Source organism: Ochotona princeps, chromosome 24 (genome assembly GCF_030435755.1).
Source record: "Ochotona princeps isolate mOchPri1 chromosome 24, mOchPri1.hap1, whole genome shotgun sequence".
NCBI classification, from domain to species: Eukaryota; Metazoa; Chordata; class Mammalia; order Lagomorpha; family Ochotonidae; genus Ochotona; species Ochotona princeps.
In genome coordinates, this window is record NC_080855.1 from 9,236,376 (window position 1) to 9,255,823 (window position 19,448).

General features: G+C 58.8%; 2 protein-coding genes and 5 non-coding genes across 8 annotated transcripts; 6 read left to right on the forward strand and 1 right to left on the reverse strand.

The window, feature by feature from the left end:
- Nucleotides 1-1,733: 1,733 nt before the first annotated feature.
- Nucleotides 1,734-5,890, forward strand: ZNF213 (zinc finger protein 213). Its single transcript, XM_058680637.1, is given in 7 exon segments — nt 1,734-2,328; nt 2,402-2,911; nt 3,524-3,638; nt 3,818-3,891; nt 4,040-4,200; nt 4,502-4,524; nt 5,047-5,890. Coding segments are annotated over 7 exon segments (1,554 nt in total). The 5' UTR covers nt 1,734-2,262; the 3' UTR covers nt 5,652-5,890.
- Nucleotides 5,891-7,124: 1,234 nt separating this feature from the next.
- On the forward strand, nt 7,125-10,871 carry LOC101532621 (caspase-2-like). 2 transcript variants are annotated; one of them, XM_036492965.2, is made up of 11 exons: nt 7,125-7,199; nt 7,293-7,433; nt 7,519-7,714; nt 7,811-7,899; nt 8,239-8,349; nt 8,485-8,652; nt 9,071-9,293; nt 9,472-9,588; nt 9,851-9,925; nt 10,301-10,404; nt 10,695-10,871. In XM_036492965.2, the coding sequence occupies exons 1-11, from the start codon at nt 7,125-7,127 to the stop codon at nt 10,806-10,808; spliced, it is 1,413 nt and encodes a 470-aa protein (XP_036348858.2). In that variant the 3' UTR covers nt 10,809-10,871. The 2 variants fall into 2 exon arrangements, 1 of the variants encoding a protein (XP_036348858.2); XR_009247566.1 differs by having other exon boundaries at nt 9,472-9,925; nt 10,215-10,404.
- A 508-nt stretch (nt 10,872-11,379) lies between these two features.
- Nucleotides 11,380-11,452, forward strand: TRNAR-CCG (transfer RNA arginine (anticodon CCG)). Its single transcript has one exon. It is a non-coding gene; the product is annotated as a tRNA-Arg (tRNA).
- A 3,018-nt stretch (nt 11,453-14,470) lies between these two features.
- Nucleotides 14,471-14,543, reverse strand: TRNAK-CUU (transfer RNA lysine (anticodon CUU)). Its single transcript has one exon. It is a non-coding gene; the product is annotated as a tRNA-Lys (tRNA).
- A 634-nt stretch (nt 14,544-15,177) lies between these two features.
- TRNAR-CCU (transfer RNA arginine (anticodon CCU)) lies at nt 15,178-15,250 on the forward strand. The gene has a single exon. It is a non-coding gene; the product is annotated as a tRNA-Arg (tRNA).
- Nucleotides 15,251-15,864: 614 nt separating this feature from the next.
- On the forward strand, nt 15,865-15,936 carry TRNAP-UGG (transfer RNA proline (anticodon UGG)). Its single transcript has one exon. It is a non-coding gene; the product is annotated as a tRNA-Pro (tRNA).
- Nucleotides 15,937-17,028: 1,092 nt separating this feature from the next.
- TRNAP-AGG (transfer RNA proline (anticodon AGG)) lies at nt 17,029-17,100 on the forward strand. Its single transcript has one exon. It is a non-coding gene; the product is annotated as a tRNA-Pro (tRNA).
- The last annotated feature ends 2,348 nt before the right edge of the window (nt 17,101-19,448 follow it).

A 19,448-nucleotide genomic window follows, 5' to 3' on the forward strand; every position in this document is an offset into this window, starting at 1 on the left:
GGCCTTCTGGGAGCTGTAGTTTCAAAGCCTTGACGTCCCGCCTGGTCTCCCGATTAGCCTCACGCGGACTTCCGGCGCCTTGGGAGGTGTGTTTCCGGGGGCTGGGCCTGGCGGGCTGAGGCAGCTTGGTTTCAAGGTGCGGGCGGAGACCGGAGGCCGGAGGGGGCGTGCTCCGCGGCTGCCCGGGCCGGCCCGCACCCGCACCGCGCTCCCCGCCCAGGGCAGACCCGCCTACCTGCCCCCTCGGCCCCGGTCGCCTCCCGCCGAGCGACCCTGGTGAGTCCCTGGCCCTCTCTGAGGGGACTCTTCAGAGGAGAGGATGGCGCGCGGCACCCTCCCGGGGTTTTGTGAGGAGCGGAAAACTAAGTCCTTGATGTGAAGTAAAGTGGACGCCAAGCCCGACGAGGCTGGGTGGAGAGAGCCCACGTCCAGCACACTCCCCATGCCCACTCCTGTGAATACCGTCTTGGGAAGACTGCACGGAAAGGGCCACGCGCACGTCGTGGCTCACACCGGGGGCAGGGACGGAGGACTCCACTGAGGAGGGATGTTGTCTAAATATACCTCTTACACTCTTAACGGCTATGGTGCGTGTCTCTTTGGCTCATAGGCTAATCTTTAGTGTTGACACACTATGTGGGAGTTGGTTTGTACCCCAGCTGCTCCACTTCCACCAGCTCCCTGCTTATATCCTGGGAAAGCAGTGGAGGACGGCCTAAAACCTCGGAACCCTGCACCTGCATGGGAGAGGAGACCTGGAGGAGGCTCCTGGCTTCTCCAATCAAAATCTTTTTTTTTCCCCCATTTTAAATTATATTTTTGACAATCTACATAGTTAATTAGGGTAAAAATGTTCAAGGGCTACAGGAAAGTGGGTAAGATGATCACTTCCTTATTGTTTCCTTCATGTATCTGAGGTAAAGGGGGATACTGAGGGAGAAGCCTCACCCCGTCTCCCACCTACCCCAGGTGCCCGATGTAGGGCATGCTCTGAGGTTCTTGCTCAAGTAGTTTGATAGTTCACCAGTAATGAATCACTGCCAGTCTCGCCACTCCAAGCACGATGAGGTTGTTGAAGAATCCACTGATTGGCATAATCCATCATAGAGTCTCCGTTTGCCCAGTTTTTCACTGCCAACATATAGCTGAGTCCAATGAAAATCTTTAATTTTTTTTTCTAATTAAAACTCCAACATGGGCTCGGCAGCGTGGCCTAGTGGCTAAGGCCCTCGCCTTGATCCCATATGGCCGCTGGTTCTAATCCCGGCAGCTCCACTTCCTCTCTGTCTCTCCTCCTCTCAGTATATCTGACTTTGTAATAAAAATAAAATAAATCTTTAAAAAAAACCAAAAAACAAAAAACTCCAACATACAGTTTCTAGAAGAGTTGTAAAGAACATGACCAAAGATGACAACGTATGGTACATTCAAATCCAGCTGTGGCTAAATGGCTTGGGGTGGTTTCTGTGAGCCCTTCTCTGACAGATGAATTTTGGAATACAATTTTCAGAATTTGAGCAAGACACTACAGGGCTCATGTGATCTATAAGATAAAACCTCCAGAGGAATCGAGGGCACCATTCAACCGTCACATACGTTCATGGCGTTTTTAACTTAATATACCATATGTGCTAAATATTGCACTGTGAATACAGCTCTGTGATATTTTCCAAGTAGTTTTACAGGTGTCACTGTTTGTATTACATGAAGCGGGATCTGTAGGACGATAACTATATTCCATCAGTTGTCAGTCCGGCCTTGGGTTTGGTGGTGTGGCAGCACCCTGAGTGAGGCTAAGTGCTGTTGCCATAGAAATTAGGCTGGTAGGCTGGGGGAATCATGGGAGCAAGGTTCTATAGTAATGGCCAATAAGGAGGGAAGCCACTGTGGCTGTCAGAGGTTGGAGACTGGGATGCTTGCAGCCTTGGGTTTACTCAAAAATTGGTGGAAAAATTGAATTAGAAGTTTTTATGTTGTTACAAACAGTTTTTAAAATTCCATACATAACTTTTTCTTTTAAAAAACATTTTATTCGTTTATTTGGAAGGCAGTTAGAGATGTCTTCTATCTGTTAGCTCATTCCCCAAACAGTCATAATAGCCGGGGCTGAGTCAGGCCAAAGCCAGGAATCTGCTGCTCCATCCAGGTCTCCAATTTGGGTGGTAGGGGCTCAAACACATGGTCTATCCTGCATTGCTTTCCCAGGCTGCCCCACAGGGAGCTGGATTGTAAGTGGAGCAGCTGGAACTGGAGCAGGTGGTCATGGGATGCCAGCATCACAGGTGGCGATTTAACCCACTGCACCACGATGCTGGCAATGTTTTCATAGTATGTGTTTTCCATGAATTTCCCACTCTGATTCCACACCACCCCCTGTCCTACTCTTTTCTTCTTTCCCCAGGAGTGTTCACATGCCAACCTGGCCATCAAGGGTGATCCCTCTGGGAGACTAAAAAGGGTAATCTCCGGGGCCAGGTTGAGGCTGGCCAGTCCTGAACCTCAGGTGGGGAGCATGGCAGCCCCCTTGGAGCCCCTGGAGCAGGCCCCTGGGGAGCGAGAAGGGCTTCTCATTTTGAAGGTGGAGGATCCATCCTGGGAGCAGGAGTCTATCCAGCAAGCAGACAGCAGGGATGTGGAGACATGCCGCCAGCGTTTTCAACAGTTCTGTTACAGGGAAGTAGGACGGCCTCATGAGGCCTTCAGCCGCCTCTGGGAGCTGTGTTGCCGCTGGCTGCGGCCGGAGCTGCGCACCAAGGATCAGATCCTTGAGCTGCTGGTGCTCGAGCAGTTCCTGACGGTGCTGCCAGGGCACATCCAGAGCTGGGTGCAGGAACAGTGCCCAGGGAGCGGCGAGGAGGCTGTCGCCTTAGTGGAGGATCTGCAGAAGCAGCCGGTGAAAGCCTGGCCGCAGGTGAGGTGCCCCTCCCATGTCCAGGGGTGTCCAGAGAACAGTGGGCTGAAGACAAGGGGTCATCTCCAAGGAGACAAGTCTCCAGAACACTCCTGGGCCAGGGGAGACACTGAACCAGAGGGAACATTAGCACAAGCATGATGAAGCATGGCATCAGGTGCTGAGAGGCGCCCTCCAGGGTACAGGAGGGTTGTTTCATAGAGCAAAGTGGACATATTCCAGCAGGGAGGTTTCAGTTCCACATGGGTTATGCTCTAGGCCAGAGGTGTGCACCCAGTGCCCAAGCATGAGTAGGAAGGCAGGCAGAGTGGTTCATGGGCCCCCTGATGCCTTGCAGGGTGCTGGGCCCTTCACTGCGGGAGCATCTTGCGGTGATGCTTGAGGGCAGAGGGGTTGTGAGGCTCTGCGCTTGGCAGCAGTATCGCCTTCCTCCTTCCTTGCTGAGTGCCTGTGACTCCTGGCCCATGGGGGCAGGTTCTGCTCAATGCTTGACAATGGCTTGCCGCATGTCCCAGCATCCTGAGAGACGTGTCCTGGGCCTCCTTCCCAGGGGTTAGAATTCTGTCTCTGTCTGGTCTCGGTGCTGACCGGCATGTTGTGGTTCCCGCACAGGATGTACCCTCTGAGGAGGTGGAATCTGAGGTGTTGGGCCAAGGGTCTCAGGACGAGGGGCCTCCTCCGATGGCAGGGGCACAGAGTGTGCCCCAGGAGCGGGTTACCTGTGGTGGTGAGTAAGCTTCCATTCTGGCAGGTGCTGGTGGCCAGGCAGGGGCCTGGTCCCTTCCCCAGTACTCCTGCAAGGTCAGTTCTTTTGGTGAGGCTTGGGCCCTGCGTGCAGCTGCGGGGAGGCTATGAGGTATGGCTCCTGGGCCTGGGCGGCTTCTCTGAATTGTTCTTTGCCTGTAGCCCAACTTCCTGTGCGTCTCAGAGAGGCGAGTACCAGAGAGAGGACGGATGCTGGCCTGGCCTCTGGGGTCTGTGTGAGTTTCTTTCCGTGACACCACCATCACCACCACCACAACCAACGCTGGCCCTGCCTCCTCTGTCATGGGCCTCTAAGCCTCTCTGGCTTCCTCCTGGGAGCCCGGAGCAAGGCAGCTCGATCCAGGCCCTCTCATCTTGTTCCAGGGACCTGTGGTGTTGGGAGACATTCCTTTCTATTTCTCTCGGGAGGAATGGGGCTCCCTAGACCCCGCTCAAAGGGATCTCTTCTGGGACATCAAGCGTGAGAACTCCCAGAACGCCACCCTGAGTGAGTATGTGTAGGACTTTTCTGGGGCCCTGATGCAGTGGGGTGAGGTGAGGCAGCTCACTTCCCCTTGGGAAATCCCTTAGTCTTCCCTCCTACAACCCTCAGCCAGTTCCGAAGGGGGCTTTCCTGTATGGTTCCTCTTGTGTTGGTGGGGCCAGGGTGTGCATGTGTAAGATGTGATGGTGTGGGCACGCATAAGGGAGTTTTTATCTTTGGTTCTCACACCTGGTGCGTCGAAATGTCGTCCCCATTTCACAGATAAGGGAGCTGAGACGAAGAGCGATCAGAGAGGTTAGGGCTGTAACTGATCAGACATGGTGGGGAGGTCGCCTCAGCAGGAGTAGGGTGCCCATCAAGCCTGGTCTTTGCTGCTGCCAGCCACAGGGTCCACCCCTCGCTCAGGCAGAGCCCCCTCTCAACACGATTAGACCTTTCACTGATATGGGTTGGCCAGGGCTCCTCCAGGTCCAAATATGAGGAATGTTCCGGAGATGAGCTCACTGGAGCCTTTGAGGGAGTCAGGTCAGCCAATCCTGATGGGCCCCTCTGCGGCCAGCAGGTATCAGGTTGGCCTGGGTGTAGTCAGAGCTGGGGTCTGAGCTAGCTGCAGTGTGAGCCCTTCAGCTTAGACAGACTTATAGGTGTCAGAATTAGCACGTGCCTCCCTGAGCAGGGTCAGCTGAGGTGGACTCCAGGCGCCGCCCTGGAGTTGCTTGGAATTGCTTGCATTTTATCATCATGCTAATGTTCTGCTGGCTGTCTGGGTCCAGGGGTTCTGAACTTGAAGCTGGGGTTCCCCCTTACCCCAGCCTGTGCCAGTGGGGCTCAGGACACTGCCCTGCTCTCTCCTTGCAGGTCCAGGGCTCCAGAGTCCCAGCAAGAGGTCGCAGCTAGTGGCAGCTGTGCGGGGCTCTGTCCTGGAGCTCGGAGGAGGCCGTAGCCTGGGAGAGCGAGAACCGGCCCAGAGTGACGTTGGGCGGCGGGTTGGCGGGGGCGCGGCGGGGTCGGCCTCCCACTAGCCGGCGGCAGTTCCAGGACCTGGCGGCAGAGAAGCCTCACAGCTGCGGGCAGTGCGGGAAGCGCTTCCGCTGGGGCTCGGACCTGGTGCGGCACCAGCGCACGCACACAGGCGAGAAGCCGCACAAGTGCGCCGAGTGCGACAAGAGCTTCCGCAGCTCCTCAGACCTGGTGCGGCATCAGGGCGTGCACACGGGTGAGAAGCCCTTCTCCTGCTCCGCATGCGGCAAGAGCTTCAGCCATAGTGCCTACCTGGCCGACCACCAGCGCATCCACACAGGCGAGAAGCCCTTTGGCTGCAGTGACTGCGGCAAAAGCTTCTCACTGCGCTCCTACCTGCTGGGCCACCGGCGTGTGCACACCGGGGAGCGGCCCTTCGGCTGCAGCGAGTGCGACAAGAGCTTTAAGCAGCGCGCGCACCTCATCACCCACCAGAGCCTGCACGCCAAGATGGCTCAGCCCGTGGGGTGAGCTGCCCTGGGAGGCCCCGTGCCATAGTGCAGCCTGATCCTCCACCCAACGGGCCTGTCCATGGACCCTGGGGATCATGGAGACTGACCCTAGGACTGCTCCAGGAGACCCCCGGCATTTCCCTGTAATCTTGCTGCCTCTTCTGCCTTCTCCCTGTGCCTGCTTCCCAGGCCCAAGATAGCTGGAGAGCGTGAGGACCCTATGGGAACCTCATGCCAGCACTCTTAGCTGCTGCCTATGTGCAGACTTTCAGTTCTGCCAGCCTGTGCAGATTGGCCCCATTTCAGGGGGCTGCCAGACCACTGGTCCCTACCCCTCCCAGCTCCAGGTCACAGCCGCTCTGGTCTGTCCTAGCTGTGAGGGTGTGGGCTGTCTTGTTCTCTGTCCCACATGAGCATCAGAGCCACCCCTGGCCTGTGCGTGCAGTGGCAGGTCAACCCTGGAGACTAACAGTCCAGTCAAGGCCAGCTGCCCTGGAAGCAAGGCTTGTACTTAACATTAGCACTCCATCTGCTCTTTTGTATTGCAGTCTGCAGGCTGGTTTCCATGAGCAGAGGCCGACTGTAGGCCCTGCACCAGAGGGTGTGGAATAAACGTGGAGACTTGCCTCCCACTGCTGTGTCCTTCACATCACTGCCATGGGCTCCTGAGGACCCAGAATTATTGTCTGCCTGGCACTGTGGTCCTATGGACTGGATCCCAAAGAGCAGCAGGAACCCTGGGGCACCAGCTTCTGTGCCCACTTTGCTCTCAGGCAGGACCTGCCCCCTGAAATGAGGAAAAGGGGCTCAGAGATGTGGCCTTTGGGAGTGGGGGCCCCTAGGCTGCTCTCTGTGGATCCAGAGATACAGGCTGCTGGAGACCCTGGCCCTCCTCCCCACCAGCCTGTCCTCTGGCCGGCCTTGGCTGCTGGTGCTCACGGAGGAAGGGCCCCTGCTTGCCACATGACTGAGTCCTTCCTACTTACCTGCTGGTGGCCTTCAGAGGCCCTGGCAGATACATGATGTCGCTTGGTGCCTGCTCTGTGAGCCAGACCCCTTGCCACCATCTAACATATTGCATGGTCCCTGTCACAGTTCCCGTGGGTCACCTTCTGTAGCCGGCACTGATTTGCCTTGGTGGCTTTTTCCCTCCAGGGCTGGGTACTGACATGTCCATCTGGGTGGGGCTGGGGTTGGGGCAGTGGAAGGGTCAGTACAAGGACTTCTTCCGAGCTGGGGACTGGCTTCTCAGAGAGGTACTCAGGTGTAACAAGATCAGATAGGAGTGTGGGCTGGGAGCTAAGAATAGGACTTGGCTCAGGTTCTTAGCTCAGGGAAAGGCTTGGCCCCAGTCAGGAAGTGACCTGCCAGGCCCAGGACCCAGGGTTCCAGAAGGGGACAGAGTCCAGTCTAGATCATAAAGCAAGCTGATAGCTGTGGCGGCTGGTGGAGGGAGAGGCACAGGAGAGCTCAGTGTGCAGAGGAAGCCCCCATGGCTTTCCTGGTGGCTGGGACCCTGCAGGCGGCTGCGCTACTGGCAGACACTCGCGACAGCTTGGGGAGAAAGGTAGCAGGAAGGACGCCCTGGCCCAACCTGCTTCTGACCGCCACCTGAGCCTGGCCCTGCCCTACCCACCTGTGGCCTTGTCTCCCTCCCCAGGGAGAGTACAGCGTGCAGGGCCCGAGGATGGCCCTGGTACTCAGCAGTCCCGGGGTGTCTGCCGCTACAATCACTGCCCTGGAGGACGTGTTCCAGGCCTTGGGCTTTGAAAGCTGCCAGAGGAGGGAGGCCTTGGTCCAGGTGAGCCCTTGCTCCTCCCCTCGACCCCAGTCCCCCCATTCCCACTGTGGTCTCCAGGTCTCAGCCAGCCTTTACTCTGTACCAGAACTTCCTGCAGCAGCTAACTTCATTCAGGAAGCACCTGGATGCCCTTGGAGGTCCTGTGAGCTGTGCCCTCGTGGCCTTGGTGGCCCCACGTGGGCAGCTCAAGCAACCCCAGAAGCTGATCTGGGAGCTGAGCTGTTGTGAGGTCCTCCAGGGCTGCCCCAAAGTCTTCCTGCTGCTTTCAAGTGGCCCTGAGGGTGAGTGGCCAGGATGGGGTGCCTGGCTTTGGGGTGGGCAGAGTAGGGGTGGGTGTCGGCCAGAGCTTTACTGTAGACTGGTGCTTCTCCATCCAGCCGCCCCAGTATCTGGGCCCTTCCTCGCCAGCCTCCGGGAGCTCTGTGGCCGCTGTCCTCACTGGTCACTGCTGCAGCTGCTGACAGAGGTGGGGGCGTTGGGCCCGTTACATTGGTTGGCAGGTGCTTTCCCCACCTGTTCGCTCTGCCCACATGGTACCAGCCTCCAAGCCTTGTTCTCCCTCACCCCCTGGGCACCAGCCAGCATGTCAGTGGTGCCCTTCTTTGCCTTCCTTGTGTATATTCTGGCTTCTCTCGCTGCCCACTTTAGCACCCACACTGGCAGTGGACATCTGCCCTGTTAGACTGTAGGACCCAGGGTGCTGGGGCAAGGTCTGACAGTCTTGAGGGTGGCTGAGGAGTCCCTAGATGACCCCGGAAGTGAGGGGACAGCCCCTCTGACATGGCCTTGGACTGTACCCTCCCAGCTGTTCTGCAGGGTGACTGATGAGTGTGGGGGGAATGTCTGCTGCCCAGTCTTCCGGAGCTCTTTGAGAGGGGCACTGTGCCTGGCAAGCGACGAGTCCTGGAGGCTGGAGGTGAGGGGCATGGTGTGATGCATCATGTGACTGCAGTGGCCCACAGGACAGAGAAGCTGGGAGCCCCAGGCAGAAGATGGTGCAGCGCTGAGTCCGCTGAGGCCATGTGGGCTGAGCCTGCGTACCTCTCCACAGGCAGAACCCGCTCCCAGTGCTCAGTACGACATGGCCGGGGCCAGGGCTGCCCTTCTTCTGGCTGTGACCCGAGGCCGGCCGGGAGCCGAGCATGATGTGGAGGCTCTAGGGGGCCTGTGTCGGACCCTGGGCTTCCAGACCACCTTGAGGATAGACCCCACGGTCCAGGTGAGGGGAAGCCCGGAACATGCGGTGGAGGCTCTGAAGGGATGCCCTAGGACGGGGAAGACTCTGGGCCACTTACCCTTCACAGGAAGTGAATTCTTGAGTCTAATCTGCAGTCGTCACTGCCCTGCTGCTGTCATGGCCATACGGTCACCTGGGTCTCTTTCCTGGCTCAGAGCTTTCCCTGCAAGGGTCTCCCATCAGCACCTGTCCTCTCCTCAGGCCATGTAACTTCCTTCTGGAGCTTCCCTGACAGAGCAAAAGCCCCAGCTCTAGGAGAATGGGCGGACCTCCACATTGCCACAACCCTGCTGGGTTGCTCCCTGGGCTCAGCTTGGCATGTGGAATCCCAGTGAGTGGGGCTGAGGAAGCCTTCCTGGCCCTTGGCCTGGCCCTAACCCTAACCTCACCCTCACTCTAGGCGTTTTGGGAGGAGCTAGCCCGGTTTCAGGAGCAGCTGGACTCCCACCAGGGCCCTGTGAGTTGTGTGCTTGTGGCCCTGATGGCCCATGGCGGGCCACGCGGGCAGCTGCTGGGGGCTGATGAGCAGGAGATACAGCCGGAGGCGCTAGTGCAGGAGCTATGCTGCTGCCCGGCACTGCGGAGCTGTCCCAAGATCATCCTGGTTCAGGCATGCCGTGGCGGTGAGTGGCACTCGGCCTTCTGCTGGCCTCCTCCTGCCCTGGTCAGCTGCCAGCTTTGCTGTTGGGGAATCTTGACCACCTGTCCCTGCCGCATGAACAAAGCCCTAAATCCTCCAGCATGGTGGGCCTACCCGGCCCCCTCTGCAGGCTGCTGTCCACCTCTCTCCTCTCCTCCCAGGGAACAGGGATGCTGGCAGGGGGTCGAGTGCTCTGCCCTGGTACCGGCGCTGGCTGTGGACACCCCCGACCCTCCCCTCCCATGCAGATGTGCTCCAGGTCCACGTTGATGCTCAAGGTGGGTCCCGTCTTGCAGAGCCGAGGCTCAGAAACCTCCAGAGATCATTCCAGGGGTGTCTGCAGAGATCCTGCTGCCGAGACACAGGAAAGGAAAAGTCTTCCTAGAACCCACGGGCCTCTCTCTGGGAAGGCCTAGCACCAAAGCTGGAATCAGCCAGGCAAACTGGCTCTCCTGAGCTCTCATGCCTGTCTCGCCTGCCCTGGAGCCAGATGTGGGGCACCCTGGGATGGAGGAGTCCCAGAGGTTACTCTTTCTGCAGGTGGCTGTCTCAGGGGTCCCACTTCAGGGAGCTGCAGCCAAGCAGACATGCTGATGGTCTACGCAGCCTCTGAGGGTGAGGACACAGCTTCTGGCCTCAGAGGCAACTGGGCTTGGGATTGGGGTGCCAGCTACAATGCAGCCTCCTTCACTCCTACATTTGCCGTGGCAGTGATGGTGAGCCCGTGTTCAGTGCTGACTTCTGTAGTGGGCACCTGTTCCCCCAGGCTGAGGTCTACCAGGGCAGGGCAGATCTGTTGGTTTCCTGGCCCTGCTCAGTGTCCGGCACATAGCAGGTCCACCTACTTGTTCCAGAAGCAGGAAGTCCAGTTCTTGGGACTGACCCAGGACTGCCCCCTTCTCAGCTTCCACCACCAATCGGCCCTTGGGAATCTGGGAAGGCGAAGGTAGGAGGCCTGGTCTGATCCAGACTCTGGGTCCTTTGGTGTAGGCTGTGTGGCCTATCGGGATGAGAAGGGCTCTGACTTCATCCAGACCCTGGTGGATGTCCTCAGGGCGGACCCCAGGAGAGACCTCCTGGAACTGCTGACTGAGGTGTGTTGGGTGGGGTGTGGGTGGGGCTAGGCTGGCCCTTCTCCTTGGCCCCAGTGTTCTGGTGACCCTCCAATGCCTTCAACAGCTGAGACTACCAGGGAAGCAGCGGGGTGGGGGTGGGGGGTGAGGGATGGTACTTCTCTTGAAGGGAGGGGGAGGGCATTGTGAGGGGCAGAGGAGGGTAGGGAGCAGGTGGGGGGAGAGTAGAACGGACTTTGGCGCCTTGGGGCTGAAAGATGTGAAGAGAGCACTTCCACTGGAGGACCTGGTGGGCTGGTGCGGCCCCACAGGTGAACAGGCGCGTGTGTGAGCTGGATGTGCTGGGGCCCGACAGCGAGGAGCTGCGCAAGGCCTGCCTGGAGATCCGGAGCTCGCTGCGGGGCCGGCTCTGCCTGCAGGTCTGATGGTAGCGGCTTGCCCCATCCAGCCCTGCTGTCCTCGCCTGCCGGTGGCCACCTAGGCCGGGTGCTCGGTTATCGTGCAATAAACTCTGTGAATGACTACCGTGGCTCCCGGGGATCTGTGACATAAGTGAGACATCGGGATGAAGCACCTGGAACGAAACAAGTGGGGAACGAAAGGCAGCCCTGGGGGCTGAGTCCGTGTCGAGGGACCCAAGCAACACAGCCAGGCGGGGAGACATGTCCTCACGTCCACGGGGGACTGGGTCATGCCTCTGGTCTCCGCTTCCTCCGGAGACACGGTCGGAAGTCAGCCTGCGGCTCGAAGGCCCCGAAATAGGTTGTTGCAGGGTGGCAGGTGCCCCGCGGCGGGAGGGCCGCCCGGTACCCGGACATGCAAGGGAGTTGCAGCTGAGCAGCCGACTCGCGGTGGTGGGGAAGTGGCTGGGGCTGCGGCAGCTCGGAGCCGCGAGGGGCGGAGCGCTACTCCAGACGGGGCATGCGCGTTGAAACAGGCAGCACGGACGCCTCCAAGAAGGCTTTATAGGAAAAACCGGAACCATCACTTCTGTGTGGCCGCGTGGCCTAATGGATAAGGCGTCTGATTCCGGATCAGAAGATTGAGGGTTCGAGTCCCTTCGTGGTCGCTGCAGGTTTGCATTTTCGTATCGCACAGAATTTTTTTCTTTCAAGACTGTACCTCTACGGACCCGGGCACTCTTCCGCAGCCCCGATACCGGCTCAGTGAACCCTGATCTATGCGAACGGGGGTGAGGCAATGAACTCAGAACTCAGTGCTGGAGTCTGGACGGACCTGTACTCTTAAAAACCCAATAGATGCTGGCGGTGAGGTGATGACTGTTGCCTTTGATGTCCCAGAACCTCACACTTGAACGTGATTAAAATGGCAACGTTTCTTTCTAACTGTATTTTCCATAGTTTTAAAAATGTAAACCGAAATCTAACAGGTGACTTAGACTTCTTGCCATGGGAACGCAACCCTTAAAAGTCTGGTAGTTGTGCGTGGGCCCTGAAGCGTTTGCGTGCTCCGGGACTGAGTTAACGTTTCACTGAGAAGACACGGCCGCTTGTTGAACGTGCTGCTCCGGGAGTCCCGGGAAGCGGCTCTTGGTGCTGAGCGCGGCCGGCATTCCCGCCTCGGGAGCCTCCGAGGAGGAGAGAACTGGCGAGGAGGGAGTGAGGGTCGCAGAGGAGGGCTGAGGGTCTCAGCTGAGGAGGGCTGAGTGAGGGTCGCAGCTGAGGAGGGCTGAGTGAGGGTCGCAGAGGAGGGCTGAGTGAGGGTCGCAGCTGAGGAGGGCTGAGTGAGGGTCGCTGAGGAGAGCTGAGTGAGGGTCGCAGAGGAGAGCTGAGTGAGGGTCGCTGAGGAGGGCTGAGTGAGGGTTGCAGAGGAGAGCTGAGTGAGGGTCGCAGAGGAGGGCTGAGTGAGGGTCTCAGCTGAGGAGGGCTGAGTGAGGGTCGCTGAGGAGGGCTGAGTGAGGGTCTCAGCTGAGGAGGGCTGAGTGAGGGTCTCAGCTGAGGAGGGCTGAGTGAGGGTCGCTGAGGAGGGCTGAGTGAGGGTCGCAGCTGAGGAGGGCTGAGTGAGGGTCTCAGCTGAGGAGGGCTGAGTGAGGGTCGCTGAGGAGGGCTGAGTGAGGGTCGCAGCTGAGGAGGGCTGAGTGAGGGTCGCTGAGGAGAGCTGAGTGAGGGTCGCTGAGGAGGGCTGAGTGAGGGTCGCTGAGGAGGGCTGAGTGAGGGTCGCTGAGGAGGGCTGAGTGAGGGTCTCAGCTGAGGAGGGCTGAGTGAGGGTCTCAGCTGAGGAGGGCTGAGTGAGGGTCTCAGCTGAGGAGGGCTGAGTGAGGGTCTCAGCTGAGGAGGGCTGAGTGAGGGTCTCAGCTGAGGAGGGCTGAGTGAGGGTCGCTGAGGAGGGCTGAGTGAGGGTCGCAGAGGAGGGCTGAGTGAGGGTCGCAGAGGAGAGCTGAGTGAGGGTCGCTGAGGAGGGCTGAGTGAGGGTTGCAGAGGAGAGCTGAGTGAGGGTCGCTGAGGAGGGCTGAGTGTCTCAGCTGAGGAGGGCTGAGTGAGGGTCGCAGCTGAGGAGGGCTGAGTGAGGGTCGCAGCTGAGGAGGGCTGAGTGAGGGTCGCAGCTGAGGAGGGCTGAGTGAGGGTCGCAGAGGAGGGCTGAGTGAGGGTCGCTGAGGAGGGCTGAGTGAGGGTCGCTGAGGAGAGCTGAGTGAGGGTCGCAGAGGAGAGCTGAGTGAGGGTCGCAGAGGAGGGCTGAGTGAGGGTCGCAGAGGAGGGCTGAGTGAGGGTCGCTGAGGAGAGCTGAGTGAGGGTCGCAGAGGAGAGCTGAGTGAGGGTCGCTGAGGAGGGCTGAGTGAGGGTCGCAGAGGAGGGCTGAGTGAGGGTCGCAGAGGAGGGCTGAGTGAGGGTCTCAGCTGAGGAGGGCTGAGTGAGGGTCGCTGAGGAGGGCTGAGTGAGGGTCTCAGCTGAGGAGGGCTGAGTGAGGGTCTCAGCTGAGGAGGGCTGAGTGAGGGTCGCTGAGGAGGGCTGAGTGAGGGTCGCAGCTGAGGAGGGCTGAGTGAGGGTCGCTGAGGAGAGCTGAGTGAGGGTCGCTGAGGAGGGCTGAGTGAGGGTCGCTGAGGAGGGCTGAGTGAGGGTCGCTGAGGAGGGCTGAGTGAGGGTCTCAGCTGAGGAGGGCTGAGTGAGGGTCTCAGCTGAGGAGGGCTGAGTGAGGGTCTCAGCTGAGGAGGGCTGAGTGAGGGTCTCAGCTGAGGAGGGCTGAGTGAGGGTCTCAGCTGAGGAGGGCTGAGTGAGGGTCTCAGCTGAGGAGGGCTGAGTGAGGGTCTCAGCTGAGGAGGGCTGAGTGAGGGTCGCTGAGTAGGGCTGAGTGAGGGTCGCAGAGGAGGGCTGAGTGAGGGTCGCAGAGGAGAGCTGAGTGAGGGTCGCTGAGGAGGGCTGAGTGAGGGTTGCAGAGGAGAGCTGAGTGAGGGTCGCTGAGGAGGGCTGAGTGTCTCAGCTGAGGAGGGCTGAGTGAGGGTCGCAGAGGAGGGCTGAGTGAGGGTCGCAGCTGAGGAGGGCTGAGTGAGGGTCGCAGAGGAGGGCTGAGTGAGGGTCGCTGAGGAGGGCTGAGTGAGGGTCGCTGAGGAGAGCTGAGTGAGGGTCGCAGAGGAGAGCTGAGTGAGGGTCGCAGAGGAGAGCTGAGTGAGGGTCGCTGAGGAGGGCTGAGTGAGGGTCGCAGAGGAGGGCTGAGTGAGGGTCGCAGAGGAGGGCTGAGTGAGGGTCGCTGAGGAGAGCTGAGTGAGGGTCGCTGAGGAGGGCTGAGTGAGGGTCGCAGCTGAGGAGGGCTGAGTGAGGGTCGCAGCTGAGGAGGACTGAGTGAGGGTCGCTGAGGAGGGCTGAGTGAGGGTCGCTGAGGAAAACCAGCTGAGGAGTGAGCACTGAGGCTGAGGGGGAAGGAGCAGAGCAGGGGAGGCTGGCGCTGAGGCGAACCGCGGGTGAAGCGCCGAGCTGAGGCTGAAGAGACCCCCGCGAGGGAGAGCCGGGGCGAGGACTGCAGCTGAGGAGAGGAAAAGAAGGGTCCCCGGCGGTGAGTGGCGCCTTGTACCTCTGCTGTCGGTCGTGTTTCTGGGGTTCACCAGGACAAGTCATCAAGAGGAAAGAAAAGCAGACGCCCAACGTGGGGCTCGAACCCACGACCCTGAGATTAAGAGTCTCATGCTCTACCGACTGAGCTAGCCGGGCGTGCTGCGGGAGGCGGCAGAGGTCATGAGGTTAGAGACCTGGGGCCACGTGGTTTGCGTCACTCGGAATCTGGTCCACCCCTGGGGACGAGTTCCTGGGGGGGCGGCGGCAGGCTGGGGAGGGCAGAGTGGACTCCGCTCACCCACGTCCGGTCGGGATGGTATCGCCGACGGCGTCAGGAATGTGCTTCCGTACACGCTAGCTACACCTGTTTATGATTTATTTATCTCTCCCGGGCTGGATCCCAGAGCCCCGCACCCGAGTCAGAAGCCCGGGCTGGACTGAGCTTTCCTGTCCCGGCCCCGGCCCCGCCGCTCCTGGGTGGCGGGAGGTGGCGGGAGGGGCGTGAGGGGGCGTGAGGGGCGGCAGGGGGCGTGAGGGGCGGCAGGGGGCGGCAGGGGCGGCAGGGGGCGGCAGGGGCGGGAGGGGGCGGGAGGGGGCGGGAGGGGGCGGGAGGGGGCGGCAGGGGGCGGGAGGGGCGGCAGGGGGCGGGAGGGGGCGGCAGGGGCGGCAGGGGCGGCAGGGGCGGGAGGGGGCCGCCAGCGTCCCTGGCCCGGAGCGAGACGCCTGCGCAGGGGACCCTGGGCGGGAAGGAGGGAGTCGTCTAGGACTCGCTGGAGGAGACCCCTTGTCAGCCCCGGTGGCCTAATGGATAAGGCATTGGCCTCCTAAGCCAGGGATTGTGGGTTCGAGTCCCACTCGGGGTAGAGAGAGCTAGCGTTTTAGGTATCATAGCAGAAGTGTGCAGGTGTGTCCCTCCTGGGCGGAAGTTCCACCAGGCCGGTTCTGCACCACACTGGTGTGTCCGAACGCTCCACGGTACCGGTTCTGACTAAAGCCAGATGATGCAAATTTGTTGTGAACTGCTGAATTGCGGTGTCTTTGAGCCAAGGACTGGGAATGGTATGCTTGTTTTTTTTTATTATTTTTAAAATTTATTTTTATTGGAAAGACACATATACCAAAAGGACAAAGAAATCTTCTGACTCCTCCCCCCCATTCAGGGGCCAGGTCTCCTTGCCAGGGTCCTGAGTTGTGGTCCCTGGGAGAGAACTCCGCACTCTCACTGGCTTACCCGACTCTCCCTCCCCAGTGGGCTGCAGCCCCTTGTCACCCGCCACGGAGCTTGAGCGTCGGAAGCCCGGGGCCGAAGCCGCAGTACCTGAGGAAAGACCGAGCGTCCCCAAAGTCAGGCCTGCGGCACTGCACCTCTACAAGAGAGACCGATATTCATGGCACACATTCCGGGGCGGGACCAGAGATGGAGGGTGGAACCGCCAGTCGGATCCCCAAAGACTTCACAGCAACGAAGGGTTCTGTCGGCTCGTTGGTCTAGGGGTATGATTCTCGCTTTGGGTGCGAGAGGTCCCGGGTTCAAATCCCGGACGAGCCCTTCCTTTTAATTGAGTGGAGAATCTCGTGCCAGTCCAGCTCAGGAAGCCAGGTACAACCCATTGAAAGCTTGTAATTAGCGCCTAATTCCTCGCATGTTTGTGGGCCCGGGTCCAACACCTCCACTTTTGCGTACAGCCTAATACCACGTCTCTAGTTTTTCCAATGCTTGTTTGCACCAGCTCCTCCCTCGGTGCTTTCTGTGTAACCCGATGTGAGGGTCTGTCCTTGCCTTGTGACTGTGCGGCACCTGTCACCCCTGTTGTGGGCCAAGAAATTAATAGCGTTTGTTAAGCTGGGCAGGAACAGGAACAGGAACTGGGCTTGTGGCTAAAAACACCTAGACTAATTGACCCATCTGTATCCAATTTCCTGGCTAAATTAGGACGGGGGTTGGGAATTATAGAAGGAGAAGTGAAGGAGCAATAAAGAGAGACTTCGGAGAGACTTCTACCATCACTGGTCTCCTGTCGGTGCTTCATCCCCAGACCTTCTCCCTGTCCGTGTTCCTGGCTCTGCTGGCCTGAGCGCTGCCTTGCTAGGCTCTGGTGACCGCAGGTGTAAGTTCACAAGAACTTTTCAGAACATCCACAGAGCCCAGTTCCTTCTTGAGGGACTGCCAGGGGCCCACAGTCGGGTGAGGGCAACCACAGGACCCCAGTGGTGGGGAGGGCCTGTGCCCCCAGCAAGCCCCGAATGGAATGGGTGTGACCAAGTGGTACACAGGGCCTCCTGGTTCCTTGGGCTTTCTTCTGGCGTGGGGTGGTGAGACCAACATGTGAGATGATTATCTTTGAAAGGAAGGAACGGCTAGCCTGTGGTGCTGGTCAGGGTGGGCCCATGGGAGGAGCCCACAGGGAGCCCACAGTGGAGCCCCCAGGCCTGCTGCGTTGCCCTGAGATGCCCTTCGTGACCCTGAGACCCTCCAGGGACAAGCAAGGTCACTAGGCTTCCTGCGAAGCTTTTTCTAGAATTATCGCATCTGGGTATTCCTGGATATTATTTCTTCAATGTGGTCATCCTATGGGATAGTTTCTGCCAGAGTAAAATCAATGGAGTTCAACTAAGATCATAAACACAATTCCAGCATGTTGGCTCGTTGGTCTAGGGGTATGATTCTCGCTTAGGGTGCGAGAGGTCCCGGGTTCAAATCCCGGACGAGCCCGAGGAGCTCTTTTAGGATGTGTGCATCCCCCAAAGTTTCTGTGATCTCCATCGTGTGCTACTGTTGTGCGGGTTTCTGATGAAGTCGGTGCTAAGGCAAAAAGGTGGTTTATTCAAACTAACCTAGGTCTCCCAGCCCAGCATGGCTGGGCGGGGGAGGGGCAGCCTGCAGGATCCACAGGACTACCCAATAGCAAGCCCGCGAGAGCCCAAGCCCCCCAGTTTTTATACATTTCAGGCTGTTAATTATACAGTCATGACCTAGCAGGCTTCTATTGGTGGGTTTGAAACTAGCAACTTTCAATCAGTACAAATCGATGAGCTATAGGATGGTGGATCTTATCAAACACCAGGTACCTCCTTCCTGAGGAGTGGTCTGCCAGGTGTCCTGCTGGGTGTCACCTAGGCTATTAGGGCTGGAGTTCACACAGCCCCCAGTCAAGCCATTAAGGCAGAATCACAAAAGGCAGAAAACTTCGTTTGTTCACTACCTTGCATTGTGGATTGGGCATCCTAAATGACTGGATAGGATTGTGTTTAGATTTTATGCCCAGTGGTACTTTGTAGATTCTTAGGTCCAGTGATAGTTGTGAGCGGAATGCCCCTACTCAGGAGGGATCACTGAAAAGGTTTGGTCGGCAGCCCGGTATTGAGGTTGTTCCGAAAACTTGCTGCCGGTGGGAGGACGGTGATAACACCATCGCGTTCTCCTACAGTGATTAGTGAGATCACTAAGCACTAACAATAATAGTACTGAGTTAAAAAGAATGCTCAAAATGGAGCTCGAACCCATGACCCTGAGACTAAGGACCTCATGCTCTACTGATTGAGATAGCCAGGATCCCCACAAGGAGGTGTTCCCCCTCCCCCCACCTGTTGATCCTGTTACTTCATACACGTGTCCTGGGGAAAAAGGCACAGCCATGCCCACGTCCCCCTACAGACACTCCGGCAGTCTGGCTTGAGGGGCTACATTTGTTAGTTATTTAAAAAGATTTTAGAGTTCTAGTTCCTAGGATGTTACGATATTATTATGCGCAGTTAATTCCCACAACCTGGTTCTTTACCGTGAGCTGAAACACACCAGACACAACGAGGTATCTTAGGAGGTTTATTCCAACGGGGCAGGAACAGGGTGGAGGGGAAGGGGAAGGGGAGGGGGGAAGGGAGGCCGGAGGAAGACGGGAGAGCAAAAAAAAAAAGCAAGAGAAGAGAGAGAGCAGAGAGACAGAGAGCAGAGGAGGAGGGATAAGAGAGCGGGCCGCACCTGGGGGGGGGGCCTTTTTGTCTTCCAGGTGTAGGGGGTGGGGATTGGGAGGATTGAGGCCAGGCCCCTAGGGGGTTGGCGCCTGCAGGTGAATGCCTAGGGATGATTGGCGAGTGGACGGAGTTGGGGAGGGGGCTGGAAGATTGGGAGGTGGGATTCAGGTGGAATGCCAGGTTACATCCGATTGGTGGATAGCTAGGCCGGCGCGAACTTCATGAGCTGTGAGAAGAAGGAATGGCGCCGGGTCCAGGGAAGGATATTGGAATAACTCCTTACAACATTCCCTGCGAGCTACCTAAGTAAGAGAAAAGGGCCAGACCCTGCAACAGATTTGGGGCCCTATAGTTCCCAACCGGATGTTTGGAAAGGAGAGGGGTGCCTAGGAAAAAGCCCAGGGAGGCCCTCCAGTGAGATGGGCTCTGCCCCAGCGCCCTTGGGTCAGTCCCCTGCGGCCCGTGGGAGGAGCAGTCCAGGCCCGTGGCCAAAGAAAGGGCCAGGCTAGAGGGCAGCTGCAGCGGTGGCCAAACCAGCCTGGGAGGGCCCATGGGTGTCTGAGGGCCTCGGAGCCGGCAGACCCCTTTCATCCCGGCTCCGGTTGGAGCTCGGGGGTCAGCTAGTCGTTCTGACGGAGCTAGCACATGGCTGGGGCAAGGAAGGTCACCGTACACCAAGGCCGGCTCCCTGCCCCAATCCAGCCCCAAGGATTTCACCGGATTCCAGGGCTGCACGGGAGGGAGCTGCGTCCGGCACTACTGACGCCCTAAGCAGATCACCTGCGAGCTCCCGCGCGGGAGGAGGGTCTTGGGGTTGGCAGATTCTGGGGGTGTTTCGCCTTCTGACCCAGCACCCGCATTTCCCGCGCTCTGCTGCTGGACAAGGCGCCGGGCACCAGGCGCTGGCCTTGAAGCGCTGGGATCGGGGACCCTAAAAGATGTTTCTCCATAAACAAAGAAAATTCCTGGTTTCCATAGTACCTGACCTTGGGACAAAAGGCCAGAAAGGTGTCACTGGCCAACTTTCTTGGTCCCTTGCTAATGATAAAGAGGCCAGTCTGAAGCCCTCCCCCTTGGCAATGGCTGGAG